Genomic DNA, 13,151 nt, shown 5'->3' on the forward strand with positions numbered 1-13,151 from the left:
TCGAGCACGTGAGCATGCTAGTCATCATGCTCAACTGTGTGACCCTGGGCATGTTCCGGCCCTGCGAGGACGTCGAGTGCGGCTCCGAGCGCTGCAACATCCTGGAGGTGAGGGGCGGGCTCGGGGCGGGGGCTCGGCTGGGGTGGGGGCGGGGCTCTGGGTGGGGGGGCGGGGCTGAGTCATCCCACGGCCCCTCCTGACCCCTCCTCTCGCAGGCCTTCGACGCCTTCATCTTCGCCTTCTTCGCGGTGGAGATGGTCATCAAGATGGTGGCCTTGGGGCTGTTCGGGCAGAAGTGCTACCTGGGGGACACGTGGAACAGGCTGGACTTCTTCATCGTCATGGCGGGGTAGGCCTCGCCTCGGAGAGCTGGCCAAGGGGCCCCGCCCCACCCCAGAGGGATCCCTGTGTCCCCTTGTAAAGAAAGATGAGAGGCGTGTTCTGGAGGGGTCCAGGTAGAGCCAGGGATCCTGTCAGGGATTCTGGAGAGCCACCCTCCTGGGCACAGGTGATGGAGGTGGTCTCGGTGTGACTAAGGGTCATGCTCCTGCTACATTAGAGCCCATCCTGGCTGGTGCAAGGCCCTCCGGCCCTGCCAGCCCTGTTGTGCACCCCAGCCCACCCTTGGCCCTTGGGCCCGTCACTGAGCTGCCCCCTCGTCCCGCCCCCAGCATGATGGAGTACTCACTGGACGGGCACAATGTGAGCCTCTCGGCCATCAGGACTGTACGAGTGCTACGGCCCCTGCGTGCCATCAACCGCGTGCCCAGTAAGTGACCCTCCCCACCTTGGCTTGAGACCGGGAGGCCTGCATGTCCACCAGCCCCGCAGAGCACTCAAAAGGGCCCACGGGACCACAGGACTTGCTAGAGGTTTTCTGGGGAGAATCCAGCTGGGGTGTGGTGGGCAGTCAGCATTCACAGGGTCCCTGGCTCCCACATGGCCAGGTGACAGGGGCCACTGTGAACCTCGGGTTCCTCGTCTGCCTGGCATTAAGGGCAAGGCTGGGGGCTAAGCAGATTGCTGGTGACTTTGCGGTCTGGCCCATCCTAGTGTGGCTCACGCTTGTGGAGACACATTTGTGAGTGCGGCTCAGCTCTCCTGGGGGCTCTGTGCAGCATCCCCTTCACTCCCACACAAGCAAGGGGAGAGTCTGTCCTGAGGACAACTCACCCTCCCCACCCCTGCCACTGCCTTGCTCCCACCCTCCTGCCAGGAGCACCACCCAAGGGAAGAGGGGAAGATGGCTGGCCCGGGCTGGGCCTCCATGTCCCCTGCTGAGCAGCTGATGTTTGAAAAGGAAGGCTAGAAACCCTCCAGGACTTGGCCAGCAGCTGTGAGGAGGGGCCTGGTGGAGAGGAGCTGCTTGTGTGTGCTGTGCGCTGGGAGTGAGGGGAGGTGGAGGAAGAGCTTCCGGAAGTCACACGTCTGCTTGCTTGGGAACCGTGCTGTCAAACCTGGGCCACCCACCTGTGTCAGAGATGGGCTGGGATAGTTCTTTAAAGCACTCAGGGCTGCATTCAGCTGCTCCAGCTCCTGGGGGTGGGTGCGGCCCCCACGAGGTCGGATGAGGCATGAGCGCACACTGCATGTCGCTGTGGCCCCACAGCCTTTCCAACTGCCTAACCTGGGTCCTGGTGGCCTTGGCACTCAGGGCTTGTCCTGCAGCACACTCGCAGGGTTAGGCACTCCCTCCCCTGGGGGCTCCAGCTTCCTGAAAGGCAGGTGAGTCAGGCTTGTGCTGCTGGCCCCTGAGCCTTCCTTCCATCTGCCTGCCTAGATCTACTGTGCGGCTCAGATAGAGGTTGAATACTGTGTGACTGAGCCTGAACCTCAGTGTCTCCCGGAATATTGTACAGGGGTGCCTGTGGCCCCAAGGGTGGCTGAGCATGCAGTGAGGTGACGCATGTGTGGGTCTTGGCCCTGTGCCTGGCACACACTGTGCTGTCTGCACACCAGTGTGGCCCCACCTGTTAGAGCATGAAGCAGCCCAGCACACACAGCCCCCTTCCATGGATGTTTACTTTTCAGGTTAAATTCCCAGAATGGTCCTAATTGTCACCAGCAGCCTGGCCTCCTGGGGATGTGCTCCTGTCCCAGAGAGGGAACAGGAAACTTCCAGACTGGATCATACGATCCTCATAACGAGGACACGTTCTGGGCTGCAGCCCGTTCTGTTGACCTGGGGTCCACTCGCACCCCTGGATCATCTGTGATCTTTGAGCCAGTTGTGGTCTGGCCAGGGCAGTGCTCACTGATCTGTTTCTGCTCTTGTCAGCTGTTCTGGCACTTCTGTGCCCCTCCTGGATCTCACTCACCCCCATGACCTGAGGAGCCCGTTTTGCTATTGACACCCCTGGGTGCTGGGTGACACCTCAGCATCCCCAGGCTCCTGGCCCAGGGGTCTACCTGCTGCCTTAACCTGGCCCTTGCTTAAATTTGGAGGAAAGGAGGTCTTGGGGGAACAGGCCCAGGATGGAGTGAGGGGTGCATGGGGTTTGGCTAACCCACTTGCTGGATTAATCTGGAGTTCACGCATCCCACAGCACCCAGGACTGAAGGCTTCAGTGCTGCCTCACGAAAAGCCACTGCCTACCCTCCCCACTGCCCCCAGCAGCCTCTCTCTGGGGTGGGGCTCTGCTCTGGCAGGATTCTCACTGGGAATCAGACAAAAAGCTTTCAGAACCCTGGACCTGCTGCAGAGACTCCCCCCAGGAGACAGCCTCCACCCAAGGCTCTGGGGCTCCCAAGGCTGCTGCTGCCTTGATGGCAACTTCAGGGTGCCATGGAACAAGCCTTGGGGGCCACTGGACTCTGGTCATCCTGAGGCCCTGAGATGCTTCGTGGTCAGGCCTGCCCTGGCAGTCCCCTGCCTCCGCCCCTCCACACCCCAGCCCTCCAAAAGCAGCAGGACCAGCCGCCCTGGGCTGGTTGGAGGTGGAGACCTGGCTCCCCTCTGGGCGTGTCAAGCCCCGGGGTGTCCCTGTCCCTGGGGGCTGGCAGGGGCGGAAGGGGAGCCCTGATTACACTGGGGGTGTAGAAAGTCACCAGGGGGCAACCCAAGTCAGCATGCGGTGGGCGTGAACACCCACTGTGAACAGTGGACAGGGCTCAGGGCTCCAGGGAGGGGCTGCGGCCCAGAGGGCGCACCTGCAGGGCTTAGCAGTGCCGATCCTGGCCTTGCTACCCACAGGCATGCGGATCCTGGTCACCCTGCTGCTGGACACGCTGCCCATGCTCGGGAATGTTCTTCTGCTCTGCTTCTTCGTCTTCTTCATCTTCGGCATCGTCGGCGTCCAGCTCTGGGCCGGCCTCCTGCGGAACCGCTGCTTCCTGGACAGCGCCTTTGTCAGGTAGCAAGGCCCTGCCCCAGTGAGGCCCCGCACAGATGGCTCCACCCACATGGCCTCGCCCTCCACTCATCACTGCCCCACCATGGGTCCGCCCACCACTCCGTTACCGAACCTGTGGCTCCACCCATCACGCAGTTTCCGCCCCACGTGGCCCCGCCTACAACGCAGTTACCGAACCTTGTGGCTCCGACCTCCACACAGTCACCGCCTCACATGGCTCCGCCCTCCACGCAGTCACTGCCTCCTGGCTCCGCCCACCAATTACTGCGCTTTGTGGCTCCACCCAAAGGGCAGTCACCGCCTCGCATGGCTCCGCCCACCATGCCATCACCGCCCCCACTGGCACCAACCCCGTCAGTCCGGGCCCCTACCGGCACCTCGGCTTAGGCCCCACCTCCCTTGCCGCCTTCCGTCTGCCCCCGGGACAAGTCACCCCAACAGCCTGTCCTCTCTTCCAGAGTCTCCTCAGCTCTCACCCCGGGGTCCCCTCAGGGGTCTCCTGAGCCCTCACCGCGGGGTCTCCCCTCAGCCCTCACCGCGGGGTCTCCCGTCAGCCCTCACCGCGGGGTCTCCCGTCAGCCCTCACCCCGGGGTCTCCCGTCAGCCCTCACCGCGGGGTCTCCCCTCAGCCCCCACCCCGGGGTCTCCCGTCAGCCCCCACCCCGGGGTCTCCCCTCAGCCCCCACCCCGGGGTCTCCCCTCAGCCCCCACCCCGGGGTCTCCCCTCAGCCCCCACCCCGGGGTCTCCCCTCAGCCCCCACCCCGGGGTCTCCCCTCAGCCCCCACCGCGGGGTCTCCCCTCAGCCCCCACCGCGGGGTCTCCCCTCAGCCCCCACCCCGGGGTCTCCCCTCAGCCCCCACCGCGGGGTCTCCCCTCAGCCCCCACCCCGGGGTCTCCCCTCAGCCCCCACCGCGGGCTCTCCCCTCAGCCCCCACCCCGGGGTCTCCCCTCAGCCCCCACCGCGGGCTCTCCCCTCAGCCCCCACCCCGGGGTCTCCCCTCAGCCCCCACCGCGGGGTCTCCCCTCAGCCCCCACCGCGGGGTCTCCCCTCAGCCCCCACCCCGGGGTCTCCCCTCAGCCCCCACCCCGGGGTCTCCCCTCAGCCCCCACCCCGGGGTCTCCCCTCAGCCCCCACCCCGGGCTCTCCCCTCAGCCCCCACCGCGGGCTCTCCCCTCAGCCCCCACCCCGGGGTCTCCCCTCAGCCCCCACCGTGGGGTCTCCCCTCAGCCCCCACCCCGGGGTCTCCCCTCAGCCCTCACCCCGGGATCTCCTCAGGAGTCTCCTCAGCCCTCACCCCGGGATCTCCTCAGGGGTCTCCTCAGCCCTCACCTCGGGGTCTCCCCTCAGCCCTCACCTCGGGGTCTCCCCTCAGTCCTCACCTCGGGGTCTCCCCTCAGTCCTCACCTTGGGGTCTCCCCCTCTGCTCTCACCCCACGGTCTCCCCTTACCGCAGGGTTCTCTTATTCCTCACCTTAGATTTCTCTCAGCCCTTACCACAGGGTCGCCTCCTCTCATCTCAGGGTTCCTTCAACCCTTGCCCCAGGGTCCCCTCATCCTTCACCCCAGGACACTCAGCCCTCATCCCAGGGCCATCGCCCCTCTCCCTGGGGTCCCCTCCCCTCACCCCTTGCTCCTTATCCCTTTCCAAGAGGAGCCATGGTCTCAACATGGGTCTCCCGTCCCTGTTTCCCTGTGTTATTCTTTGTCAGTTTCTCTGTCCCTGTCTCTGTTCTCTCTGTTCCTTTCTGTCTTTGTCTTTCCATGGACTTGGGCTGAGAAGGGTGAGGTTCCTGCAGTGCCACTGTGTCCTTGGCCTTGACCCTGGCTGTGTCCCCTGATCCTGGTCATGACCCCTGGTCCTATCACGCCCCCGATCCTAACCGTGCCCCCCTAGCTGTCATTGGTCCCCCGGCCCTGACCCTGACCACCGTCCTGACCCTGATCGTGCCTCCGACCCTGATCGTGCCCCCAAAGCTGGCCGTGTTGGCTGCCCCTGATCGTGCCTCTGGGCGCCGGCTGTACCCATCCCCCAGGAACAACAACCTGACCTTCCTGCGGCCATACTACCAGACGGAGGAGGGCGAGGAGAACCCGTTCATCTGCTCCTCTCGCCGGGACAATGGCATGCAGAAGTGCTCGCACATCCCCAGCCGCCGAGAGCTGCGCGTGCCCTGCACACTGGGCTGGGAGGCCTACGCGCAGCCCCAGGCTGAGGGAGCGGGTGCCGCGCGCAACGCCTGCATCAACTGGAACCAGTACTACAACGTGTGCCGCTCGGGCGACTCCAACCCCCACAACGGTGCCATCAACTTCGACAACATCGGCTATGCCTGGATTGCCATCTTCCAGGTGGGTGCCCAGAGGATGGGACGGGGGCCCTGCTGCACAGCGGGGGAGCGGGTGTGGGACTCGCCCCCCAGCCCAGACCCCAGGGGCACGGGGAAGAGGAGGAGGGGTCGTTCGGGCCCACGTCCAGCCACCGCCCCTGCAGGTGATTACGCTGGAAGGCTGGGTGGACATCATGTACTACGTCATGGACGCACACTCATTCTACAACTTCATCTACTTCATCCTGCTTATCATCGTGAGTGTCGGCGGCAGCGTTCGCCAGGATGGGCCCTGGCGTTAGCTGGCTGGGGGTGGGGTGGGCTACCTGCGTGGTCAGAGGGACTTCTGGCCAGCCTCCAGCTGAAGGGGGCACACGGGAGGGAGGCAGAGCTTGTGGGGATGGGGAGGTGCGGCTGGGGACGCCAGGAGGCCATGTCATCACCTACACAGGGTCCAGGCCTGTGGGTGCTAGCTCGGGGCTAAACAGCCAAGAACACCTCTGGGGGGTCCATGCCCTCCCAGCACAGTTTTCCACGATGTGTTTGGCCCCAGGCATGCTCCTCACCTGGTCCTCTCATAGGCCCCAGGTGTCCCAGCAGAGTCGGTTGAATCAGCAGACACCTGTAGGGTTCTGGGTGTGCATGGAGCCACCCTGCAAGGACGCGGCAAGTCACAGAAGCAGACGCACGTCCCTGCCTTATTCACAGACAGCAAGCGAGGCGAACACGCAGAGGAGACTTGCTGCACACTGGCCCGTGCTAAGGAGGAAACACATCTGGGGTGCTGGGGAGGGGAGGGTGGCCCCCGCCAAGAAAGTCACCTGCAGGTGAAGGAGGGGCCGAGTCACATGCACGAGCAGGAAAGAGGGTACCCGGTCTCTTGTTCAAATAGGCACAAAGCATCTACTGTGCGATGCCTGCTTTAGATGTGGGAGCTCAGCACTGCACACCACAGTGAGCTGCCCACAACAGGGCACCCCGCCCACTGTGCCCGTGGCATGGCCCCTACTCACACAGGCGGCGCACAGTGGGGCTCCGCGGCGAATCGGGGACCCGCTCGCTCACTGTCACCCACCTGCCCTCCGCCGTCGCAGGTGGGCTCCTTCTTCATGATCAACCTGTGCCTGGTGGTGATCGCCACACAGTTCTCGGAGACGAAGCAGCGAGAGAGCCAGCTGATGCGGGAGCAGCGGGCACGCCACCGGTCCAACGACAGCACGCTGGCCAGCTTCTCTGAGCCCGGCAGCTGCTACGAAGAGCTGCTGAAGTATGTGGGCCACGTCTTCCGCAAGGCCAAGCGACGCAGTCTGCGCCTCTACGCTCGCTGGCAGAGCCGCTGGTGCAAGAAGGTGGACCCCAGCACAGTGCAAGGCCAGGGCCCCGGGCGCCGCCAGCGCCGGGCAGGCGGGCCCACGGCCTCAGTGCACCACCTGGTCTACCACCACCATCACCACCACCACCACCACTATCACTTCAGCCACGGCAGCCCCCGCCGGCCCGGCCCCGAGCCGGGCGTCTGCGACACCAGCCTGGTGCGGGCTGGTGCGCCCCTCTCACCACCCTCCACAGGCCGCAGACCACCCGACGCAGAGTCTGTGCACAGCATCTACCATGCCGACTGCCACATAGAGGGGCCGCAGGAGAGGGCCCGGGTGGCACATGCCGCAGCCACTGCCGCCGCCAGCCTCAAGCTTGCTACGGGGCTGGCTGCCATGAACTACCCCACCATCCTGCCCTCAGGGCCGGGCAGCAACAAAGGCAGCACCAGCCCCGGACCCAAGGGGAAGTGGGCCAGTGGGCCACCAGGCACCGGGGGGCACAGCCCCTTGAGCTTGGATAGCCCCGACCCCTACGAGAAGATCCAGCATGTGGTTGGGGAGCATGGTGAGGACCCCAGCCCCACCCCACGGAGAAGGCAGTGGGACCCAGGCTGGGCGGGCAGGGTCTCCAACATGTTATTCTTGTACTCACTGTGGGCACTCTCATGAGTCCAACTTGGAGTTTTGTGGAGCAGATCAGCCATGCTTCTGGAACCCCTAGGAAGGGAAAAGAGGGAGGTCCTGCCCCCATCGGTGCCATAGCAAGGCCCAGTGGCCCACAGCCCACAGCAGGAGTGGTGGCCATGGAGATGGGATTCTGAATCTGACAAGACTTGTCAGACCCTCCTGGGCCAGTATCCCATTGCCTCTGCCTGGGCCTGAGCGGTGTTGTATGCTCACGTCCACAGCCTGGGCGCTTGTCTGGAGGACTTGCAGACCCCTTTGTGGGCATTGAGGCTGGCCCCTTTCTAGATGAAGACACTGAGCAGGGGAGTGCAGGGGGCACCATCAGGGAATCAGCAAGGTTCAGGAAGAGACGGGCTGGCATAGGGTTCTCCTACGCGGGGCCTTGGCTTCAGCCCACCATGGACAGACAGGTGAATTGGAGACTCCAGGACCTGCAGATGGTAGCGTTCCACACAGGCCTGGGTGCCCTTCTAGGTTCTGTGCACAGATATATAGGTGCAGGCAAGCACGGGGCCCTGGTACTCGGTGTGCAGGCAAGAGTGTTGGGCACGTGCTTCTAACTCTTGAATTGTGGGAGTCCAGCCACTGTGTCATAGGGGGCACACTGGTTCCAAAGACAGCATGAAAATGTCACAGGACGACTCAGTCATTTTTTCGTCAGTTTCATGTTGGAGGTTGCATCAGGTTACGTGGAATTCCGTAGCTAACTTTGCCTGTGTGCTGTCGCTGCTGGACGTGGGTGGTGGTATATTTCTGTGGATGGCACAGCCCAAGGCAGGCAAACGTCTTGCACCTAAGAGTGTCGCTCTGCTAGTATGTGAGCAGCAATGCGGCTGTGGGGTGGGGAGTGTGCGCCCAGGTGTGTGTGTGAATCTGCCCAGGTACATGCCCGCACGTGTCTGGCTGCTGTAACCATGTGCTACGGGGCTTTGCACGGTGGAAAACCAGTTTCTCAGCTCTGGAGGCCAGCGGTCCAGTGTCGCAGGGTTAGCTCCTCTGGAGGGTCTAGGGGAGGACTGTCCCCACCTCTCCTAAATTCTGGCAGTTTCACCACCCCCCGGCCTGTAGACACGTTCCTGCGTCTTGGGTCTGTCTTCGTGTGGCTGTCTCTGTTTCCTTGTCCTGAGTGGAACAGTCATGGTTTGGGGCCCTCCCTCCTCCAGCACCGCCTCCTCCCCCATGTTAACTCATTACACCTGCGGAGACCCTACTTTTAGGGTCCACCTGCGGGTTCTGGAGGTTGGACCCTGGATGGATATTTTCCAGGGGACACATTCACCCCACTGCTTGTGTGAGTGTGGGTTCCAGGCCCTGGTGGCAGCACCGCTGAGTGGGCCTGCCCCTGTCTGTGCCCTCTCCCACAGGACTGGGCCAGGCCCCTGGCCACCTGTCGGGCCTGAACGTGCCCTGCCCCCTGCCCAGCCCCCCAGCAGGCATGCTGACCTGTGAGCTGAAGAGCTGCCCGTACTGTACCCGCGCCCTGGAGGACCCGGAGGGTGAGCTCAGTGGCTCAGAGAGTGGAGACTCAGATGGCCATGGCGCCTACGAATTCACGCAGGATGTGCGGCATGGCGACCTCCGGGACCCCATGCAACAGCCCCCTGCAACGGACACACCGGGCCCAGGCAGCCCCCGGCAGTGGGCACAGCAGAAGGCAGCCCCAGGCGAGCCGGGCAGGCTGGGCCGCCTCTGGGCCACCTTCAGCAGCAAGCTGCGCCGCATCGTGGACAGCAAGTACTTCAGCCGCGGCATCATGATGGCCATCCTCGTCAACACGCTGAGCATGGGCGTGGAGTACCACGAGCAGGTGCGGGCCGGCCTGGGCATGGGGTGGGCTCCCGCTCGTGCTTGGGGGGCATCATGATGTCCATCCTCGTCAACACGCTGAGCATGGGCGTGGCGTACCACGAGCAGGTGCGGGCCGGCCTGCCCCCAGATCAGTGCTGAGGAGGGGCGGGAGCCGTGGGGGGCCCCTGACCACCCCACCTCCGCTTGCAGCCTGAGGAGCTCACGAATGCCCTGGAGATCAGTAACATCGTGTTCACCAGCATGTTCGCCCTGGAGATGCTGCTGAAGCTGCTGGCCTGCGGCCCTCTGGGCTACATCCGGAGCCCGTACAACATCTTCGATGGCATCATTGTGGTCATCAGGTGGGTCCCCACTCCTCTCCAGGCCAGAGGGGCGTGGGAAGCTCCACTCTCTGGCAAAAAAAAAAAAACAACCCCAACTACAGAGCAAAACCCTGAGTACAGGAGGAAGCACTGGCAACGGCAGAGGACTTGACGGCAGGCTGTGGGAATCAGGTGCCTGCTGACCCCGCTGGCCCAAGGGACTGTCCTGGGAACCGTCCCTTCCCCAGACCCTATGCTTCCCCGAAAGCACTACTGGGTATGCACCTGTTACATCAGCTGTATCTCAGATGGATGTTTCTAGAAACCAGTGGAGCTGTTCCCTGCAGGAACAGAGCACACGTGCAGTGGCCTCACTGCTGAGCTGTTCAGGGCTCAGGCCCTGCGGGAAAGAGCAGCTTAAAAGGCTGAATCATGCTAGCTGCTGGGGGAGCATTTCTGCTACAAAATTAAACCAGAAAGGACAGACAGAATTTGAGGGGAAATGCCCCCCACCATCTTCCCCTAGGAGGAAGCTCATCCCTCGAGTAGAGAGGGGTGAGGGGCCTCACACCCCTGGGAAGGAAGCAGGTGAGCAGAGCAAATGGGCCAGGTCTGGTTGTGGCCGGGCCAGGACAGAAAAGCACCCTCAGTGAAGGAGCGTCCCCGACCCGGCCAGAGCCTGCTCTGCTCTCCCAGGGAGATCGGGGGCCAGATAGCTACCAGGGCCATCAGCAGATCAGGTGGCCTTTGAGACGCTTCCACAGCCGCTCATGTGCCTTGATGCAGCCAGGCTTGCTCCCATCTGTGGGATGCAGCACAGGCCGCTGTGGCTCCTGGGTGGCTGATCCTGCTTCCAGTGGGAGGAGGGCCTGGGGTCAGGGATCGTGGCCCCGCTGACCCTCGCCCCCACCCGTCCACAGTGTCTGGGAGATAGTGGGGCAGGCGAACGGCGGCTTGTCTGTGCTGCGTACCTTCCGGCTGCTGCGTGTACTGAAGCTGGTGCGCTTCCTGCCAGCGCTGCGGCGCCAGCTTGTGGTACTGGTGAAGACCATGGACAACGTGGCCACCTTCTGCACGCTGCTCATGCTGTTCATCTTCATCTTCAGGTGGGACCCCCCACCCCTCGGCCCACCCAGCGTCTCACCTCAGGGCAGCTGGGAGGCAAAGGGCTGGGACTACCCCCAAGGAAAAGGAACCCTCCCAGCACCAGCCCCAGAGCATCTACAGACACTTGGCCTATGCTGCCTTCGTTTGAGAAGCACTGAGCGGGCACCTGCTGTGTGCCACTCGCCAGAGGTACAGAGTCAGCTTGGGCTGTGCTCCCTCGGGACTCACAGATGGCAGGGTTCAGAGATGGGCCACCAGCTGGACAAGCTGGGTACTTGCTCACATAAGGGCAGAGTGCTGGGGGTGGGGGCGGGCACCAGGCTCTAGCAGGGTGTTCTGAGCACCTGCTGGGTGCCAGTCTGGCCTGGATCTCAGGGTCAGGGTTGGCTGGAGGGTAGGCAGCCAGGAAGGCTGGGCTCTCGAGGCCCAGAGGAGCTGAATGAGGCAGGTGTCCCAGGTCCCAGCTGCCGCCCGAAGCCAGAGTGTCCTCCCGTGTCTGTCCCACCTCTGGCCTTGGTCTTCTCACCTGTAGAAAGGACACAGTAGTACTGAGTTGTGGGGGTAGGAAGTCCCTTCTAGGCCTGGGAGCCCAGGTGCTCAGGGAGGGTGGGAGGCCAGGATACCCAAGAGGGACAGAGCCGGCCCTTCCCCTTCCTCCTCCGCCCCCCTTTTGCTCCCCGCTCTCTCCCGGTCAACACACCCCTGCCTACCCCCAGCATCCTGGGCATGCACCTCTTCGGCTGCAAGTTCAGCCTGAAAACAGACACCGGAGACACGGTTCCTGACAGAAAGAACTTCGATTCCCTGCTGTGGGCCATCGTCACTGTGTTCCAGGTAGTGCCTGGGGTCCCCGCAACAGTGCTGTGCTGAGTCTGATCCGCAGAGAGGTGGATGTTCCGTCCTGCTGGTGCAGAGCATTTCGGGGCTGGGCTGACCACCCTGGCTCCCCGCTGTCCCCCAGATCCTGACCCAGGAGGACTGGAACGTGGTGCTGTACAATGGCATGGCCTCCACCTCCTCCTGGGCCGCCCTCTACTTCGTGGCCCTCATGACCTTCGGCAACTACGTCCTCTTCAACCTGCTGGTGGCCATCCTTGTGGAGGGCTTCCAGGCGGAGGTGAGGGGGCAGGGATGAGGGATTCCATGAGAACGGTGTGGGGCTGCCAGGAGGAGGGTGAGGAAAAGGAAGAGGGGCTTCCAGGTAGAGGAGAGGGGTGTGGAGGGCCTTCCAGGAGTTGAGTAGAGAAGGGAAGCTGGCTTCCTTGAGGAGAGGGGGGCCCCAGGAGAAGGGGGTGGCCAGGAGCCCAGCGGGGTGGTCAGGGCTCGGTCCGGAGAGGCAGATTTCTCCCCTAGCTGCCTGCCCCGGCAGTGACATCATCCTCTGGGCCCTCCTATCTACACCCCGACCAGGCCAGCCCAGCCTTCCATCCGGCATGAAGGGTCCCCACTCTCAGGGCCCTCACGCCTGCGTTGTGCTTTGCGGGGTACAGGGCGACGCCAACAGATCTGACACTGACGAGGATAAGACATCCGTCCGCTTCGAGGAGGACTTCCACAAATTCAGAGACCTGCAGACCACAGGTACGTGTGGTCAGTGCGTGGGCTGGGTTCTGGCCGTGCAGGGCCCCCTGAGGGCAGGTCCTAGGTGGGTGGATTCCTGGCAGCTCTAGGGGTCATTCCTCCCTCTGCCCTGCAGAGCTGAAGATGTGCTCCCTGGCAGTAACCCCCAACGGGCACCTGGAGGGCCGTGGCAGCCTGCCCCCTCCCCTCATCCTGTGCACAGCGGCCACGCCCATGCCCACCCCCAAGAGCTCGCCGTACCTGGATGCGGCCCCCAGCCTCCCAGCCTCTCGGCGTGGCAGCAGCAGCTCCGGGGACCCCACGCTGGGAGACCAGAAGCCTCTGGTAGGGACCGTCTCCTGCCCCAGCCCTCAGGCCCCTTCATATTCTGGCTCATTATGGCCTTCCCCAAAGACAAGTGAGGGTCCTGCTCCCTACACCTATAAAGTCCCAGTCCTGTGCAGAGACTAAGAAAGAGCCTTGTAGTTTCTATAAATGGAAGCCGGGGCTGCTGCTCTGTGAGGCTAGTATGAAGGGGCAGACGCAGCAGCTGCGTGCACCCAGCAGTCTCGCAGAGTGCACAGCGCACAGCGTGGGAAGACCTGAGCAAGCGGGCCAGGGGGCGCTGGGCAGAAACGTGTCCGGGAAACAGCAGGCAGGTCGGACGGGGGATCCGTAAATGCCA

General features: G+C 63.5%; 1 protein-coding gene across 1 annotated transcript in view; it reads left to right on the top strand.

Moving 5' to 3' along the window:
- Window positions 1-13,151, top strand: part of CACNA1H (calcium voltage-gated channel subunit alpha1 H) — a 26,151-nt gene continuing 13,000 nt past the window's right edge. Inside the window, exons 1-14 of the mRNA XM_021675012.2 lie at window positions 1-107; window positions 216-349; window positions 672-769; window positions 3,194-3,353; window positions 5,389-5,704; window positions 5,847-5,939; window positions 6,777-7,566; window positions 9,053-9,495; window positions 9,687-9,838; window positions 10,720-10,905; window positions 11,623-11,740; window positions 11,868-12,023; window positions 12,397-12,487; window positions 12,603-12,811. Of these exons, the coding sequence (XP_021530687.2) occupies window positions 15-107; window positions 216-349; window positions 672-769; window positions 3,194-3,353; window positions 5,389-5,704; window positions 5,847-5,939; window positions 6,777-7,566; window positions 9,053-9,495; window positions 9,687-9,838; window positions 10,720-10,905; window positions 11,623-11,740; window positions 11,868-12,023; window positions 12,397-12,487; window positions 12,603-12,811 (3,039 nt within the window). The 5' untranslated portion in view covers window positions 1-14. The remainder of the gene's footprint in view (window positions 108-215; window positions 350-671; window positions 770-3,193; window positions 3,354-5,388; window positions 5,705-5,846; window positions 5,940-6,776; window positions 7,567-9,052; window positions 9,496-9,686; window positions 9,839-10,719; window positions 10,906-11,622; window positions 11,741-11,867; window positions 12,024-12,396; window positions 12,488-12,602; window positions 12,812-13,151) is intronic.

Source organism: Aotus nancymaae, unplaced genomic scaffold (assembly GCF_030222135.1).
Source record: "Aotus nancymaae isolate 86718 unplaced genomic scaffold, 86718_ANA_hifiasm-v0.15.2.pri h1tg000049l, whole genome shotgun sequence".
Lineage (NCBI taxonomy): Eukaryota > Metazoa > Chordata > Mammalia > Primates > Aotidae > Aotus > Aotus nancymaae.